Consider the following 18620-nt stretch of genomic DNA (forward strand, 5'->3'; position numbering starts at 1 on the left):
ACAGTGATTGAGGGTAATTGGCTGAACTTGATTGGCTGGCCGATGAGAGATGGTGATTGGCTGAACAGTGATTGAGGGTAATTGGCTGAACATGATTGGCTGGGCAATGAGAGATGGGGATTGGCTGAACAGTGATTGAGGGTAATTGGCTGAAGTTGATTGGCTGGGCGATGAGAGATGGTGATTGGCTGAACACTGAGGGTGATTGGTTGGACAGAGAGAGCTAGCGATTGGCTGGACATGATTGGGTGATTAGAGACGGTGACTGGCTGAACAGTGATTGAGGGGAATTAACTCGACGTGATTGGCTGGGAGATGAGAGATGGTGATTGGCTGAACAGTGATTGAGGGTAATTGGCTGGACAGAGAGATCCAGTGATTGGCTGGACAGAGAAACCTAGTAATTGGCTGGACATGATTGGCTGGGCGATGAGAGATGGTGATTGGCTGAACAGTGATTGAGGGTAATTGGCTGGACAGAGAGATCCAGTGATTGGCTGGACATGATTGGCTGGGTGATGAGAGATGGTGATTGGCTGAACAGTGATTGAGGGTAATTGGCTGGACAGAGAGATCCAGTGATTGGCTGGACATGATTGGCTGGGTGATGAGAGATGGTGATTGGCTGGGTGATGAGAGCTGGTGATTGGCTGAACAGTGATTGTGGGTGATTGGCTGGACATGATTGGCTGGGCGATGAGACATGGTGATTGGTTGAACAATGATTGAAGGCATTCTGCTGGCAGTGATTGGCTGGGCGGTGAGAGGTGGTGGTGGTGATGGTGAGTTTGGTGATTCAGAGCCAGCATACCCTCGCTTTCCCTCTCCCCCCAGCTCTTTGTCTGTTCAGTTTGTTCACGTGGAGAATTGCTGACCTTGTGTTGAAATTGACAGATCTGCTTTTGTCACCCGCCCTCCGTTCACCCAGCCCATCATCAGCAGCTTACTGCGGGAACCCTTTGTCAGACAAGGAGAGGAGCAGGATGAAAGTGTTCACAGTTTCACAGCTCGCCGGTTTGGAAAGGAGGTGAGGAGCCAGGCTGGGAGTGGTTTCACACTCGCTGTCGGTACACACACACACACGCACACAATCTTTCCAGCTGTGCACACTGTCAGTGTACACATTATAAACAAACACTGTCAATACACTCACACACTCACACACTGTATCACACACACACACACACACACACACACTCTCTCACACTCACACACTGTATCTCACACACACACACACACACACACACACACAGATACACATGTGCACATTCAATATACATGCTAACACTCAAATTACATGCACACTCAAAACACACGTGGACTCGCATTCAATGTACACTCGCGCACGCTCAATGCACACACACACACTCAATGTAAGTCTCACGTACAGTCAATGCACACGTGCACTCTCAATGCACACACTTGCACTTTCCATGCACACGCTCAATGCATACTTGCACACACTCAGTGCACACTCTCATACTCAATGTACAGTCTCACGTAGTCAATGCATATATGCACTCTCCATGCACACGCGCGCACACTCAGTGCACACACTTGCACACTCAATGCACACGCGTGCACGCTCAGTGCATACTTGCGCACACTCAATGCACACTCACGTACTCAATGTACAGTCTCACGTACAGTCAATGCACATGTGCACACTCCATGCACACATGCGCACACTCAGTGCACACGCGCATACTAAATATACATGTGCACACCCAAAACGCGCACAATATCTCAGTACACACACTGCACACACACACAATGCACATAGGTACTGTTAAAACAGGTACACACACAGATAAATATGTGCACACTCAAAACACATGCACATGCACTCAATACATAATCACACACTCCAACACACACACACACCCTCCCATAACACACACACACACACACACCCTCCCATAACACACACACACACACCCTCCCATAACACACACACACACACACACCCTCCCATAACACACACACACCCACACACACACACACACACACACCCACACACCCTCCCATAACACACACACACACACACACCCTCCCATAACACACACACCCTCCCATAACACACACACACACACACACACACCCTCCCATAACACACACACACACACCCTCCCATAACACACACACACACACACCCTCCCATAACACACACACACACACCCTCCCATAACACACACACACACACACCCTCCCATAACACACACACACACACACCCTCCCATAACACACACACACACACACCCTCCCATAACACACACACACACACACACACACACCCTCCCATCACACACACACACACACCCTCCCATAACACACACACACACACCCACCCTCCCATAACACACACACACACACACACCCTCCCATAACACACACACACACACACACACACACCCTCCCATAACACACACACACACACCCTCCCATAACACACACACACACACACACCCTCCCATAACACACACACACACACACCCCCTCCCATAACACACACACACACACACACACACACACACCCTCCCATAACACACACACACACACACCCCCTCCCATAACACACACACACACACACACACACACACCCTCCCATAACACACACACACACACACACCCTCCCATAACACACACACACACACACACACACACCCTCCCATAACACACACACACACACACCCCTCCCATAACACACACACACACACACACACCCTCCCATAACACACACACACACACACACACACACACCCTCCCATAACACACACACACACACACCCTCCCATAACACACACACACACACCCACCCTCCCATAACACACACACACACACACACACCCCCTCCCATAACACACACACACACACACACACACACACCCTCCCATAACACACACACACACACACACCCTCCCATAACACACACACACACACACACACACCCTCCCATAACACACACACACACACACACACACCCTCCCATAACACACACACACACACACACACACACCCCCTCCCATAACACACACACACACACACACACACCCTCCCATAACACACACACACACACACACACACACCCCCTCCCATAACACACACACACCCTCCCATAACACACACACACACACACACACCCTCCCATAACACACACACACACACACACCCCCCCTCCCATAACACACACATTAAAGACCATGTAAATACACCCACAAACATGAGACTCTTCCTACAGCACAGAAAGAGGGCTTTCGGGCTGTCGGTTTTGTGATAATCATCCCACGTCTGTCTATCTAATCTCATTCCCGGCTCTTGAGTTATATTCCCACACACTAAGTACTTCTGAAATGAGTCGTGCGGGTTTCTGTCTCTCCCTCCCTTAGGGCAACCAGCCCCCACAATCCTCTGGGTGTTGCCTTCATTGTTCCTTGATCATCGTTCACGGGATGAGGGGGGTCCCTGGCTGGGTCAGAGTCTACCGCCCGTCCGCCGTGACCCAGTGGGCAGTTAAGAGTTGGCAACATTGCGGTAAAACCTTTCTTCCGTCGCCTTCTAAAACCGCCTGCTCCTTCCCTTAAAACTGACCCCCTCCTGTTATTGACAGCTTGATCCAGGCCAAACGTTTCTCCCCATCCACCGTCCCCCCCCCCAGGCCTGTGGCCCCTCATAACTTTACGCAGCCCCAGTCGGATCCTTCCTCAACCCTCCCCGCTCGAGGGAAGGTAACCGCAGCTATCGGTAAACCTCCGCCCGGTGCGGTCACGTCCTCCCTGAAACCGCGGCGACCAACACCTCAGTCGCAAGGCCATCAGAGAGAGGAGCAGGAGGAGGCTATTCGCCCCCCTCGGGCCCTGCTCTGCCGTTCCGTAGGATCATGGCCGATCTGACGTTCCACACTTGCGCCTGATCGAGAATATCTCTCCATCTCAGCCTCCGGACCCTGCCCCCCACCCCCACAGCCATCCATGGCAAGGAGTTACAAACCTAATCCCCCTGAGAGAGGAGATTCCCCACCTCCGTCTAAAGCTGCTCCCTCTTTATTCTGAGAGTGTGCCCTCTCGTCCGAGAGGGGGGAATGCCCTCTCAGCATTGACTCCGTCAGGCCCCTTCACGGTCGCCTCTCATTATTCTAAACTCTGGGGAACAGAGTCCCACCCTGTTTCGACATTGCTCACAAGAGCAACCCCTCCAGTACCCGGGACCATCCCGAATGATCTTCCCTCTGCACTGCTCCCGATCTTTCCTTAAACAAGGGGAGTGGAAACTGCTCACGGCACTCCAGATGTAGTCTCCCCAGCCCCTTGTACAGCTGCAGTGAGACCTCCCCTCCTCTTCCACTCCGGGCCCCTTGAAACAAGGGCCCACATTCCATTGGCCCTTCCTGATTCCCTGCTGTCCCCTGGGTGCTAGCTTTCTGGGCTTCATGGACAAGTTCCCCCTGGCCAGGACCCTTTGTGTTGCAGCTTTCTTAGTGTACACAACCCCTCTATAGCGGGGACCGTCCCTAATGCCCTGCCTCCGATGAATTGGAGACGCCAGTGTTGGGCTGGGGTGGACCAAGTTTAAAAATTACACAACACCAGGTTAGAGTCCAACAACCACCTGATGAAGGAGCAGCCCTCTGAAAGCCCCCCCCCTTCACCCTCCCCCCCTTCACCCTCCCTCCCCTTCTCCCTCCCCCCCCCACCCTCCCTCCCCCTCACCCTCCCTCCCCTTCTCCCCTCCCCCCTTCACCCTCCCCCCCTTCACCCTCCCCCCCCTCACCCTCCCCCCCTCACCCTCCCTCCCCTTCTCCCTCCCCCCCTTCACCCTCCCCCCCTTCACCCTCCCCCCCCTTCACCCTCCCCCCCTTCACCCTCCCCCCCTTCACCCTCCCCCCTTCTCCCTCCCCCCTTCTCCCTCCCTCCCCTTCACCCTCCCTCCCCTTCACCCTCCCCCCCTTCACCCTCCCCCCTTCACCCTCCCCCCCTTCACCCTCCCCCCTTCACCCTCCCCCCCTTCACCCTCCCCCCCTTCTCCCTCCCCCCTTCACCCTCCCCCCCCTTCTCCTCCCCCCCCTTCTCCCTCCCCCCTTCTCCCTCCCTCCCCTTCACCCTCCCCCCCTTCACCCTCCCCCCTTCACCCTCCCCCCCTTCACCCTCCCCCCCTTCACCCTCCCCCCCTTCACCCTCCCCCCCTTCACCCTCCCCCCCTTCTCCCTCCACCCCTTCTCCCTCCCCCCTTCTCCCTCCCCCCTTCACCCTCCCCCCCTTCACCCTCCCCCCCTTCACCCTCCCCCCTTCTCCCTCCCCCCCTTCTCCCTCCCTCCCCTTCACCCTCCCTCCCCTTCTCCCTCCCCCCTTCTCCCTCCCCCCCTTCTCCCTCCCCCCCTTCTCCCTCCCCCCCTTCACCCTCCCTCCCCCCCTCACCCTCCCCCCTTCTCCCTCCCCCCCTTCTCCCTCCCCCCTTCTCCCTCCCCCCCTTCTCCCTCCCCCCTTCTCCCTCCCCCCCTTCTCCCTCCCTCCCCTTCACCCTCCCCCCCTTCTCCCTCCCCCCCTTCTCCCTCCCCCCCTTCTCCCTCCCCCCCTTCTCCCTCCCCCCCTTCTCCCTCCCCCCCCCCTTCTCCCTCCCCCCCTTCTCCCTCCCTCCCCTTCACCCTCCCCCCCTTCTCCCTCCCCCCCTTCTCCCTCCCCCCCTTCTCCCTCCCCCCCTTCTCCCTCCCCCCCTTCTCCCTCCCCCCCTTCTCCCTCCCTCCCTTCTCCCTCCCCCCCTTCTCCCTCCCCCCCTTCTCCCTCCCTCCCCTTCACCCTCCCTCCCCTTCACCCTCCCCCCCCTCACCCTCCCTCCCCTCACCCTCCCTCCCCTTCACCCTCCCCCCTTCACCCTCCCCCCCCCTTCAAACTCCCCCCCCTTCACCCTCCCCCCCACACCCTCCCTCCCCCTCACCCTCCCTCCCCCTCACCCTCCCTCCCCTTCTCCCTCCCCCCTTCACCCTCCCCCCTTCACCCTCCCCCCTTCACCCTCCCTCCCCTTCACCCTCCCCCCCCTCACCCTCCCTCCCCTTCACCCTCCCCCCTTCACCCTCCCCCCCCCTTCAAACTCCCCCCCTTCACCCTCCCCCCCCCTTCACCCTCCCCCCCCCCTTCACCCTCCCCCCCTCACCCTCCCTCCCCTTCACCCTCCCCCCTTCACCCTCCCCCCTTCACCCTCCCCCCTTCACCCTCCCTCCCCTTCACCCTCCCCCCCCTCACCCTCCCTCCCCTCACCCTCCCTCCCCTTCACCCTCCCCCCTTCACCCTCCCCCCCCTTCAAACTCCCCCCCTTCACCCTCCCCCCTTCTCCCTCCCTCCCCCTCCCTCCCTGTTTCTCTCCAGCCCTTCCCACTGCTGCTCTTCCTCTTCTCCCCTAACTCCCCTTTCTAATTCCAGACCTTCTCCCCCTCCAGTTCCCCTTCCCCAGGCGCCCAGTGACCATTCCTCCATCCCCTACCACCCAGGGTCTGCACTGATGTCCCCCCCAACCTCCCACCCCCACACACAAAAGCAGTCCCTCACCTGTTCCCCGCTTTCCCCTCTCCTGCTCCCAGCCAGACAGCACGGGAAACAGACCCTTCGGCCCATCTTGTCCATGTCGATCAGATATCCCTAACCTAATGGAGTCCTATTTGCCAGCACTTGGCCCATATCCCTGTAGATCCTTTCTATCCGGCACGGTGGCTCAGTGGTTAGCACCCGCTCCCTCACGGCGCCGGGGACCCGGGTTCGATTCTAGCCTCGGGCAACATTCTCCCCGTGTCTGGCCATGCTAAACTCCGGTTTCCTCCCACAGTCCAACAATGTGTAGGTTTGGGTGGATTGGCCATGCTAAATTACCCCATAGTGTTCAGGATGTGCAGGTTAGGGTGGATTGGCCATGCTAAATTACCCATAGTGCTCAGGATGTGCAGGTTAGGGTGGATTGGCCATGCTAAATTACCCCATAGTGTTCAGGGATGTGTAGGTTAGGGTGGATTGGCCATGCTAAATTACCCATAGTGTTCAGGGATGTGTAGGTTAGGGTGGATTGGCCATGCTAAATTACCCCCATAGTGTTCAGGGAGGTGTATGCGTATTCCAATCCATCCTAACCTACACATCCCTGAGCACTATGGGGTAATTTAGCATGGCCAATCCGCCCTAACCTACAAATCTTTGGACTGTGGGGGGAAACTGGTTCACCCGGAGGAACCCCACGCAGTAATGGGGAGAATGTGCACCCAGGCAGTCACCTGAGGCTGGAATCGGAGTAGTGTCATGCCTGTGTTTGTCCTTCCCGAGCTCCCTCCCTGGTTGGGAAGGCTGCGTCCGTTCCCATCGAGCAGCCTGCTGTCTTTTTGGTTTAAAGGAGATTCTCGAATGTTTTTCCCTCTCCCCCTCCCCCCTGACAGCTGGCGGAACTTGCCGTGGACAGCCTGTGCCGAGGGATCTTCGCTGGGAACAGCCGGAAGCTCAGTGTGCGATCCTGCTTTCCCACGCTGTTTGAGGCCGAGAGGAAGTTTGGATCTGTGCTCATCGGGATGATTATAGGAGGAGGAGGAGGTACTCAGTCAGCATCATCTTAATGGCCTGTCACTCTCTCCCTCTCTCCCTCACTCTCTCACCCTCACACCCACTCCTCTGCAATCCCTCACCTAGTCTGGCCCTAATCTCCCTCATCTTTCTCTCTCTCCTCTCTGTCTCACTCACTCTATCTCTGTTTCCCGTCCTCTCTGTCTCTCTCACTCTCTGTCTCCTCTCCTCTCCTCTCTCTCTCACTCACTCTCTCTCTGTTTCCCCTCCTCTCTGTCTGTCTCTCTCTCTCTCTCGCTTCCCCCCCCCCCCAATGCCACCAGTCCACCCATACTGATAAATCCCACAACACCAGGTTACTGTCCCAACAGGTTTATTTGGAATCACTAGCTTTCGGAGCGCCACTCCTTCATCAGGGGGTTGGGGAGTAACCGTAGAATCCCTACAGTGTGGAAACAGGCCCACACAAACCCTCTGAAAAGTAAACCACCCAGACACATTCCCCTAATCTATTTCTCAACACCTACTTATCCACCCTAACCTACACATCCCTGAGCACTATGGGTAATTTAGCATGGCCAATCCACCCTAACCTACACATCCCTGAGCACTATGGGGTAATTTAGCATGGCCAATTCACCCTAACCTACACATCCCTGAACACTATGGGGTAATTTAGCATGGCCAATCCACCCTAACCTGCACATCCCTGAGCACTATGGGGTAATTTAGCATGGCCAATCCACCCTAACCTACACATCCCTGAGCACTATGGGCGAATTTAGCATGGCCAATCCACCTTATACATCTTTGGACTGTGGGAGGAAACCAGAGCACCCGGAGGAAACCCACGCAGACACGGGGAGAATGTGCAAACTCCACACAGTCAGTCTCCCTGAGGCTGGAATCGAACCTGGGACCCTGGCGCCGTGAGGCAGCGCTGCTAACCACTGAGCCACCGTGCCATCCATAGAGTGTAAGATCATAAAACGCAGAATTTATAGCAAAAAGATGACAGTGTGATGTCACTGAAATGATATCTTGAACAAAACTGGATTGTTAAGTCTTTAAATCTTTCAGTACGGGTTGCAAGTTTCGGTTTGTCAATGTATCAAAGTTCATTTAACTCACCCTCTCGAAACCGCTTTAGGCATTGTCTGAGCTGAGATGTCATCTTTTGTGATAAAACCTTAAGTGATCTCGGGAAGGTGTGTTAAGAGATCTTCTGGGATTTATATATTAAAGAACCGAAACTTGCAACCCGTACTGAAAGATGGAAAGACTTAACAATCCAGTTTTGTACAAGATATTATTTCAGTTACATCACACTGTCATCTTTTTGCTGTAAATTCTGCGTGTTACGATATTATTCTCCTAAACCCCCTGATGAAGGAGCGTCGCTCCGAAAGCTAGCGCTTCCAAATAAACCTGTTGGGACTGGAACCTGGTGTGGTGTGTTTTAACTTTGTCCAACACAGTCCAACACCGGCTCCTCCACATCACGCCCACAGTGCGTCACTTCCTCTCCCTGGCCCCTCCAACATCTCCCATTTCCACCCCACCCCACACCCCCTCTTTTACCGCGTGTGTGTCTCTGTCTCCGCCCCACCCCCCAGGATTCTGTTCACAGACCCGCACTCTAAACTCGCCCCCGGTCACCCCCTCCTGTTTTTATCCCCCGACCACCCATTCTCTGTCTCCCCACTGCTATCTCTCTCCCCCTCACTCTCTTCCCCCCCCCCCCCACTCTCTCTCTGTCCTTCCCTCCCAGTCTACTTCCCCGCCACTCTCTCTCGCCCCCTCCCTCTCTCTCTCTCTCGCCCCCCTCCCTCTCTCTGTCGCCCCCTCCCTCTCTCTGTCGCCCCCTCCCTCTCTCTGTCGCCCCCTCCCTGTCTCTGTCTCCCCATCCCTCTCTCTCTCTCTCACCCCCTCCCTCCCTCTCTCTCTCACCCCCTCCCTCCCTCTCTCTCTCGCCCCCTCCCTCCCTCTCTCTCTCTCTCGCCCCCTCCCTCTCACTCTCTCGCCCCCTCCCTCTCACTCTCTCGTCCCCTCCCTCTCACTCTCTCGTCCCCTCCCTCTCACTCTCTCGACCCCTCCCTCTCACTCTCTCGACCCCTCCCTCTCACTCTCTCGCGCCCTCTCTCTCTCTCTCGTCCCCTCCCTCTCTTTCTCCCCCTCCCTCCCTCTCGCCCCCTCTCTCTCTCGCCCCGCCCCCTCCCTCCCTTTCTCGCCCCCTCCCTCTCTCGACCCTTCCCTCTCTCTCTCTCTCTCGCCCCCTCCCCCTCTCTCTCTCTTGCTCCCTTCCTCCCTCTCTCTCTGTCGCCCCCTCCCTCCCTCTCTCTCTCACCCCCTCCCCCTCTCTGTCACCCCCTCCCCCTCTCTCTCATCCCTCTCTCTCTCTCTCTCACCCCCTCCCCCTCTCTCTCACCCCCTCCCCCCTCTCTCTCACCCCCTCCATCTCTCTCTCGCCCCCTCCATCTCTCTCTCGCTCCCCTCCATCTCTCTCTCGCCCCCTCCATCTCTCTCTCGCCCCCTCCTTCTCTCTCTCGCCCCCTCCTTCTCTCTCTCACCCCTCCGTCTCTCTCTCACCCCCCTCCATTTCTCTCTCGCCCCCCTCCCCCTCTCTCACACCCTCTCTCTCTCTCTCGCCCCCTCCCCCCTCTCTCTCGCCCCCCTCCCCCTCTTTCTCCCTCGCCCCCCCTCCCTCTCTCTCGCCCCCTTCTCCCGCGCATTCCCCCTCCCTCTCTGCCCCCTCCCCCTCTCTCTTACCCTCTCCCTCTCTCTCTCCCTCTCTCTCTCTCTCTCTCTCTCCCCCCCTCCCTCTCTTTCAACCCCCCCTCCCTCCCTCTACACCCATCCTCTCTCACACCCCCTCGCTCTCGCTCCCTCACCTTCTCTTCCCTCCAGTCTCTCACCCCTTTCCCCCCCCCCAAGCTTTCCCTAACCCCCCCTCCAGTTCTGTCCCCGTCCCATTACATTGTCTCTCTACCCCCTCCCTTCCCAGCTCTGTCTCCCCCCTACCCTCCCCGTCTCTCCCTGTCCCTCCCCTTCAGTCTCTCTCCCTCCCCTCCCAATCTCTCCCTGCCACCGCTCACAGTCTCCCCCTCCCCCGGCAGCCTCTCTCTCTCTCTCTCTCTTTCCCCCCATCCCCCTCAGCACCATCCGCTGCCTCCAATCCCACTCGCACCATGCCACACTCATCCCCCCCCCCCCGTTCACAATCTGCCTCTCCCCTCTCTCCCCTCCATGCCTGGCCAGCTCTGCCTGTCTCTCTGCTGCTGTCCCCACCGTGGTATTTCCTGGGGCTGGGGTTACTGAGCAGCCGGATTTCTGTCCAACTCCCATTTCCCCCACCCCCCCACAGCCAGGAAGGACCCCAGCTTCACCTCCCCATTAGTGCGGCGAGCGCAGACTGAGGGCTGGGCACAGTGGTCGCTGAAACAAGGCATGCAGTCCCTCCCGGAGGCAATGGAGCAGGAGTTACGGAGACGCGGAGTGGAAATCCACCGGGACACACCCGTCAACAGGATTCAACAGACCCCTGATGGAGCCTGGGAGGTGAAGGGTTAAAACATAAACTGGTCCTGAGTGTCGATGTGGAGGGGGGAGGGATGGGGGTCTGGGTGGGATGCTCGACAGCAGGACTCAATGGACAGAATGGCCTGCTTCCACACTAGGGATTCCCTGTTTGTACGCAGCTCAGCTCAACCCCTCGATTTGATTCCAGTCTGTAACTCCCTCCCCGGGGTATCTGTTATTCTGTATATAACCCACCCTGAACCCCTCGGTTAGATTCCAGTCTGTAACTCACTCCCGGGGTATCTGTTATTCTGTATATAACCCACCCTGAACCCCTTGATTAGATTCCAGTCTGTAACTCCCTCCCGGGGTATCTGTTATTCTGTATATAACCCACCCTGAACCCCTCGATGAGATTCCAGTCTGTAACTCACTCCCGGGGTATCTGTTATTCTGTATATAACCCACCCTGAACCCCTCGATTAGATTCCAGCCTGTAACTCACTCCCGGGGTATCTGTTATTCTGTATATAACCCACCCTGAACCCCTCGATTAGATTCCAGTCTGTAACTCCCTCCCAGGGTATCTGTTATTCTGTAGATAACCCACCCTGAGCCCTCGCTGAGATCCCAGCCTGTGTTATTTGATGCGCCTGGATAATTACGTGTAAAGTCTCCATCCCTGTCTCTCACGCTCTCTGCTTCCGATCTCTGAGGTGTTCTGTTTTCCGAGTCAGGTCCACCTTGATGGAGGGACGATGAAGGCGGATCACCTTTTCTCCTCAGTCCCAGCGAAAGGTGAGTCCGTTGGCGATTGACCCGGGCTGTCAGTTGTTCTCTGAGATGGAGCGAGTTGGCCTTTGACCTCTGAGCTCTCTCCTGTCTGTCTGTGTGTAGTGCTGAGCAGAATCCTCCCTCCGTCCTGGGTAGCCCTGGGTGACAGCCTGCAGCAGATTGACAGCGTGTCTGTCACTGTGGTCAACCTGGAGTATGATGGCTCGGTCCTTCCCATTGCAGTGAGTGTCTGTCCGTCACGTGGCATTGCTCATGTTTCACCTGTTGCTCCATCTCCCACCCTCTGTCTCCTCGATTCTCACTACCTCTTCGTTAGGACTCTCCCTCACTGAGTCTGACACACTTTCTCTCACCGTCTCTTTGTTTCCCACAGTCTCTCCATGTCTCTGTCTCAGTCTCACTCTGTCTCACTGTCTCTGTCTCTCTCTCTCTCTCTGCCCTTTTCTCTATCTCTCTCTCTCCTTCCCCCCCATCTCTCTCTCTCCCCCCCCTCTCTCTCTCTCTCCCCCCCCATCTCTCTCTCCCCCCCATCTCTCTCTCTCCCCCCCCCCCTCTCTCTCTCTCTCTCTCTCCCCCCCATCTCTCTCTCCCTCCCCCCATCTCTCTCTCCCTCCCCCCATCTCTCTCTCCCTCCCCCCATCTCTCTCTCCCTCCCTCCCCATCTCTCTCTCTCCCCCATCTCTCTCTCTCCCCCATCTCTCTCTCTCCCCCCATCTCTCTCTCTCCCCCATCTCTCTCTCTCCCTCCCCTATCTCTCTCTCCCCCCATCTCTCTCTCCCCCCCCCCCCAATCTTTCCCTCCCCCCCATCTCTCTCTCTCCCTCCCCCCCCAATCTTTCCCTCCCCCCCCATCTCTCTCTCCCCTCTCCCCCCAATCTCTCCCCCCCCATCTCTCCCCCCCCCCCCCATCTCTCCTCCCCACCCACCTCTCCCCCCTTTACCCCCCTACACCTTGCTGTCTCTGCCATGTTCTAACGGCCTCTCTCTCTCTCTCTGTCTCTCTCTCTCTCTCTCTGTCTCTCTCCTGTCCAGGGCTTCGGACACCTTGTCCCCTCGCAGGAGAGCAAGGAAATCCTGGGTGTTGTTTACGACTCCTGCAGTTTCCCCGAGCAAGACCGCGTGGGTGCACCCACCACCAGGGTGACGGTACGGTGTGGAGGGAGCGTGGGGCTGGGCCGGCGGGGAACGTGAGGGGCTGGGCTCCGCGACAGCTCGGGGAGACCGGAATACCCCTCAGTCTTCGATGGGACGGTTGCCCCGGGGGGAGGGGGATGGAAAATCACCAGAAGCCGATCATTCCGTGGGTCAGCGGGAGAGAGAGAGAGAGAGATGAATCACTCCCGGAGGGGCGCGAGAGACTCTGGGTAGATGCGGGGGGGACCCATCTGCATTTCCAACCGCTCGTGAGGAAAGGAGTTGCGGTGGAGCCCACTCTAACGCTTCCCAACAATGTTTGCAGGTCATGATGGGGGGCTCCTGGTTCCGAGAAGCCTTTGGTGACCCGGAGACGGTTGCTAAGGGCCATCTACTGCAGCGAGCCAGGGACACGGTGCGCAGTCACCTGGGCATTACCCAGAATCCCCTGAGGGCCATCGTAAAGGTACACAAGGTGAGCATAGGCTTCATCTCAGTCATCCCCTGGCAACCGCTTCCAGGTCAAGGTGACATCATACAGAGAGAGGAAATCCCCCTGGACAGGGACAGCACGGGGTTAGATACAGAGTAAAGCTCCCTCTACACTGTCCCCCATCAAACACTCCCAGGGACAGGGACAGCACGGGGTTAGATACAGAGTAAAGCTCCCTCTACACTGTCCCCCATCAAACACTCCCAGGACAGGGACAGCACAGGGTTAGATACAGAGTAAAGCTCCCTCTACACTGTCCCCCATCAAACACTCCCAGGACAGGGACAGTGCGAGGTTAGATACAGAGTAAAGCTCCCTCCACACTGTCCCCCATCAAACACTCCCAGGATAGGGACAGCACAGGGTTAGATACAGAGTAACGCTCTCTCTACACTGTCCCCCATCAAACACTCCCAGGACAGGGACAGCACGGGGTTAGATACAGAGTAAAGCTCCCTCTACACTGTCCCACATCAAACACTCCCAGGACAGGGACAGCACAGGGTTAGATACAGAGTAAAGCTTCCTCTACACATTCCCCCATCAAACACTCCCAGGACAGGGACAGCATGGGGTTAGATACAGAGTAAAGCTCCCTCTACACTGTCCCCCCATCAAACACTCCCAGGACAGGGACAGCACGGGGTTAGATACAGAGTAAAGCTCTCTCTACACTGTCCCCCATCACACACTCCCAGGGACAGGGACAGCACGGGGTGAGATACAGAGCGGTGGTTGCTGAGTCAGTCGGGTTAACCCTGTTGACTTTGCGTGTCTTTGCAGGATTGCATCCCACAGTACGCTCTGGGGCACTCGAGACAACTGGGTGAGTGGGACCGCGAGGGCTGGCAGCGGGCGGGTTTCGGTTACGTCTCGGCGTTTGGTGTTGACCTGAGTGCACCAGGCCTCACTGTCGGCCCCTGTCCGTGTCACACCGCTGTCCTGAGGGCGGCGTCACCCGGCCCGAAACGTCACCTCACCGTTTCTCTGCACGGAGGCTGCCGGACCCCCTGGGCCTTTCCAGCGGCTCCCGCTTTCCCTTCTGCTGTTATTTTATCGGATTCCAGGATCGCTGTCAAGCCCTCCCAGGCTCCTTGGGATGCCCAGGGAGCAGCGTTGCTGGATGAGTGACAGTAGGTTCCCTCGCTGGAAGGGTCATTCCTCAGATGTTTTGTCACCTTGCCAGGTCACGTCTTGAGTGGACCTCATGCCAAGGCTGCTGTTCACCTTTGGATCTGTCCCTCCCCCCTTCCTCCCCCCCTCCCCCCCCCCCCCCCCACCTTCCGTTTCTAAACATTGCCACACACACAGAAGCTGCTCCAGCCTGGCTTTCACCCTCTGCGTGGGTTTGCTTATCCCCGGATCGAATTCCCGAGGCTCAATCCACGAGGACACGGTGATTTTTCAACGGCCCCCATTCGGAGGGATTCAGCACCCCCCCCCTTGAGATGGGGCTGTGTCCCCTCTCGGGCTGAGAGAACCTGGTTTGGCCAGTCTTGACGTCGCTGAGTGGGGAAAGGACCCCGCACCACTTCCTGGGACTGTTCCATCTTTCACCCCAATCAGACTTCCCCAGGGAAAGCTGTGATGGTTCACTCCACCCAAATCCTTCCCCGGGTATACATCGGCTCCTTTTCAGACTCGTTCCTGCAAACTGCAATATGTGCCATGGCCTAGCCATTCAACCTGGCCCCTACACCCCCTCCCTATCTCTGTAACCCCCTCCAGCCCCTACACCCCCTCCCTATCTCTGTAACCCTCTCCAGCCCCTACACCCATCCCTATCTCTGTAACCCCCTCCAGCCCCTACACCCCCTCCCTATCTCTGTAACCTCCTCCAGCCCCTACACCCCCTCCCTATCTCTGTAGCCCCCTCCAGCCCCTACACCCCCTCCCTATCTCTGTAACCCCCTCCAGCCCCTACACCCCCTCCCTATCTCTGTAACCCTCTCCAGCCCCTACACCCCCTCCCTATCTCTGTAACCCCCTCCAGCCCCTACACCCCCTCCCTATCTCTGTAAACCCCCCTCCAGCCCCTACACCACTCCCTATCTCTGTAACCCCCTCCAGCCCCTACACCCCCTCCCTATCTCTGTAACCTCCTCCAGCCCCTACACCCCCTCCCTATCTCTGTAACCCCCTCCAGCCCCTACACCCCCTCCCTATCTCTGTAACCCCCTCCATCCCCTACACCCCCTCTCTGTCTCTGTAACCCCCTCCAGCCCCTACACCCCCTCTCTGTCTCTGTAACCCCCTCCAGCCCCTACACCCCCTCCCTATCTCTGAGCTGTTGGTTAAATCCTCCGTATTGCCCTGAGGTTGTGATTGTGTGTGTCCCGAGTGAGGCCCGGTGTTCATCCTTCGCTGCTGTCACTCACCCCTCCGTCCCTCGGGGCGCTCCCTCGATGCGAGGCTGTGCCTCCTGGGTGTGCGGGTGTGACCGGCGCGCCCTGACCAGCCGGCAGTCCCCCCCTGTCCTGTGTCACCGCTGATCCGTGCCCCTCCCTCTCTCTCTCTCTCTCTCTCGGCAGACGCTATCTTCGGAGCCATCGAGCAGCGTGGTGTGGCCCTGTCCCTCATCGGTGCCTCATACCGCGGGGTCTCGGTCAACGACTGCATCTACCAGGCACAGCGGTCAGTGGACAGCCTGCGGGGATGACCGTGGGGCGTGCGGGTAAGGCGCAGGCACTGTCCGGCAAGGAGACCGGGTCCCCCCGGCCGGCTGGTGCTGGTGCTGGGGGTGATCTGCTTGGCTCAGGACCCTGCATCCAACACTGGCCCGGGCCCGGACAGAGCCTTTCACACACCCTGGGATCCTGCTGTGCGGATCTGTCTGAGAGATGTACTCTGCCGTCGGTGTACTGGCTCCTGAATAAACCCTCCTGTGCTGGGCATCTTTGACAATGCTGTTCAGATGGAGCACTGCTCCCCCACTGCTTCAGGGCAATGGTCAGTCAACTCTGCAGGCACGGCCTCTCTCTCTCTCTCTCTCTCACATCCACACACACACATCCACACACACACCTTCCCTTGCACCTTTCTCCTGCCCACTTGCTCTGCCTCTCTCCTCTCTCTCTCGCCCCTTCACCCACACTCACACCTTCCCTTTGTCTGTCTCTGCCTCTCTCTCTCTTTTTCTCTCTCTCTTTCTCTCTCCTTCACCCACACTCTCACCTTCCCCCTGTCCGTCTGTGTGTCTCTCTCTCTCTCTGTCCCACCCTCCCCCTCCCTCACTACCTCAACCCCATCCCCTCTCTCTGTCTCTCTCTCTCTCTGTCTCTCTCTCTCTCTCTCTCTCTCTCTCTCTCAATCCACGAAACACAATTTGAGCCGGGACCCATTAGGGGTCACAGAAGGGCAAGTGGAAACCAGCCCCAGTGACAGAAAACAGGATCCCGTCATGTCGGGGGCTGGGGAGGAGAGGGGAGGGGTGGGGGTGGGAGCTGGATGGGTGGTAACAAATGAACCAGGTTAGATCCTGACTGGACACATCCACATTAAACAGCAGAAACGACCCCAGGGCCTGAGATTGCCTCGTCCACGATGCTGAAACGTCGACTCTCCTGCTCCCTCGGACGCTGCCTGACCTGCTGTGCTTTTCCAGCAACACTCTCATCTTGGCTCCTCTGGTTCACGTCAAGAGATGCAAAGGCGTGATTCGGAATGCAGTCTTTAATATATCAAAAAATACAAAGTTGTTGACACAAACGCCCGCTCAGCTCAGTGTCCAGTTGTGGAGGGAGGGCAGAGAGGGTCCAGGGGCAGGGGTGCAGTCAGGGAGGTGTGGAACACACGGTGATGGGGATAATGACCCAGGATATCACAGCCAGACCCATTCGGGGGTGGAGACTGCAGTGGGCACAGTTACAAAATCAGCCAACCCCAGGTGAGAGTCCAATAGGGTTATTTGGAAGCGCTGTGTGTGCATGCGCGCACGTGTGTGTGAGAGAGAGTGTGTGTGTGAGTGCGCGTGTGCAAGAGAGTGAGAGCACGTGTGCGTGCGAGAGTGAAAGTGTGTGTGCACATGTGAGTGCACGTGTGAGAGTGAGTGTGCGAGTGCACGTGTGAGTGTGTGCGAGTGTGTGAGTGCACGCGTGCACGTGTGTGAGTGCACGCGTGTGTGTGTGAGTGCATGCGTGTGTGCACGTGTGTGTGAGTGCATGCGTGTGAGTGCACGCGTGTGTGTGAGTGCGCGTGCGTGAGAGTGTGAGTGCGTGTGTGAGCGACAGTGAGTGTGTGTGTTTGTGTGTCTGTGTATTGTGTATGGTATTGACCTTCTGCCCGATGAACCACCTGATGAAGGGGCAGCGCTCCGACAGCTAGTGCTTCCAAATGAACCTGCTGGCCTGTGACCTGGTGTGGTGTGGTTTGTCAAACGGCCGAGTGAATGTCTGTGTTGGTAAAGGTGGCAGGCTTGGCCGTTGGGTGTGTTTGAGCGAACTGGCCTTCCCGTTACAATCGGAACGGCTCTCGCCCTCTTTCAGCCTGTCGTTCGTATTGAATTTGCCACCTGCCCCATCGGTTAACCCGGTGCCGTGGATCAGCTAGTCCAGTGACGTTGCTGACACATTGTCTCCTCCCTGAGTAACAGTGGTGTTCTCACTGAGCTGATCACCAAGGCACCCAGGTAATGTTCAGGGGAACCTGGGCTCGATCCCCACCGCCGGCATTGTATCCAATTAAACATCCGGAATTAAGAGTCGAAATGGTGACTGTGAATCTATGGGGAGAGGGAGCTGAGAGTGTGAATGTGTGTAAGGAGGTGCTGGAGGGTGTGTGTGTGTGTGTGAGAGTGAATGTTTCTCTGTGTGTGGGTGTGAGAGTGAATGTTTCTGGGTGTGGTGTGGGTGTGATTGAATGTTTCTGGGTGTGAGAGAGTGAATGTTTCTCTGTGTGTGGGTGTGTGAGTGAATGTTTCTGGGTGTGGTGTGGGTGTGAGTGAATGTTTGTGTGTGAGTGAATGTTTGTGTGTGAGTGAATGTTTGTGTGTGAGTGAATGTTTCTCTGTGTGTGGGTGTGAGTGAATGTTTCTGGGTGTGTGGGTGTGTGAGTGAATGTTTCTGGGTGTGTGGGTGTGTGAGTGAATGTTTCTCTGTGTGTGGGTGTGTGAGTGAATGTTTCTCTGTGTGTGGGTGTGTGAGTGAATGTTTC

At 57.2% G+C, this 18620-nt stretch overlaps 1 protein-coding gene across 5 annotated transcripts in view; it reads left to right on the plus strand.

Moving 5' to 3' along the window:
* ppox (protoporphyrinogen oxidase) overlaps positions 1-16361 on the plus strand; it is a 44449-nt gene extending 28088 nt beyond the window's left edge. For 4 of the 5 annotated variants that reach the window (XM_060822535.1, XM_060822534.1, XM_060822533.1 and 1 more), the window contains 9 exons: positions 895-1027; positions 7409-7559; positions 10894-11087; positions 11786-11846; positions 11946-12064; positions 12875-12988; positions 13302-13451; positions 14253-14295; positions 16001-16361. In XM_060822535.1, the coding sequence (XP_060678518.1) occupies positions 895-1027; positions 7409-7559; positions 10894-11087; positions 11786-11846; positions 11946-12064; positions 12875-12988; positions 13302-13451; positions 14253-14295; positions 16001-16128 (1093 nt within the window). In that variant the 3' untranslated portion in view covers positions 16129-16361. The remainder of the gene's footprint in view (positions 1-894; positions 1028-7408; positions 7560-10893; positions 11088-11785; positions 11847-11945; positions 12065-12874; positions 12989-13301; positions 13452-14252; positions 14296-16000) is intronic. The other variant, XM_060822536.1, reaches the window with a different exon arrangement.
* Positions 16362-18620: the final 2259 nt, after the last annotated feature.

Source organism: Hemiscyllium ocellatum, unplaced genomic scaffold (assembly GCF_020745735.1).
Source record: "Hemiscyllium ocellatum isolate sHemOce1 unplaced genomic scaffold, sHemOce1.pat.X.cur. scaffold_1046_pat_ctg1, whole genome shotgun sequence".
Taxonomy (NCBI): domain Eukaryota; kingdom Metazoa; phylum Chordata; class Chondrichthyes; order Orectolobiformes; family Hemiscylliidae; genus Hemiscyllium; species Hemiscyllium ocellatum.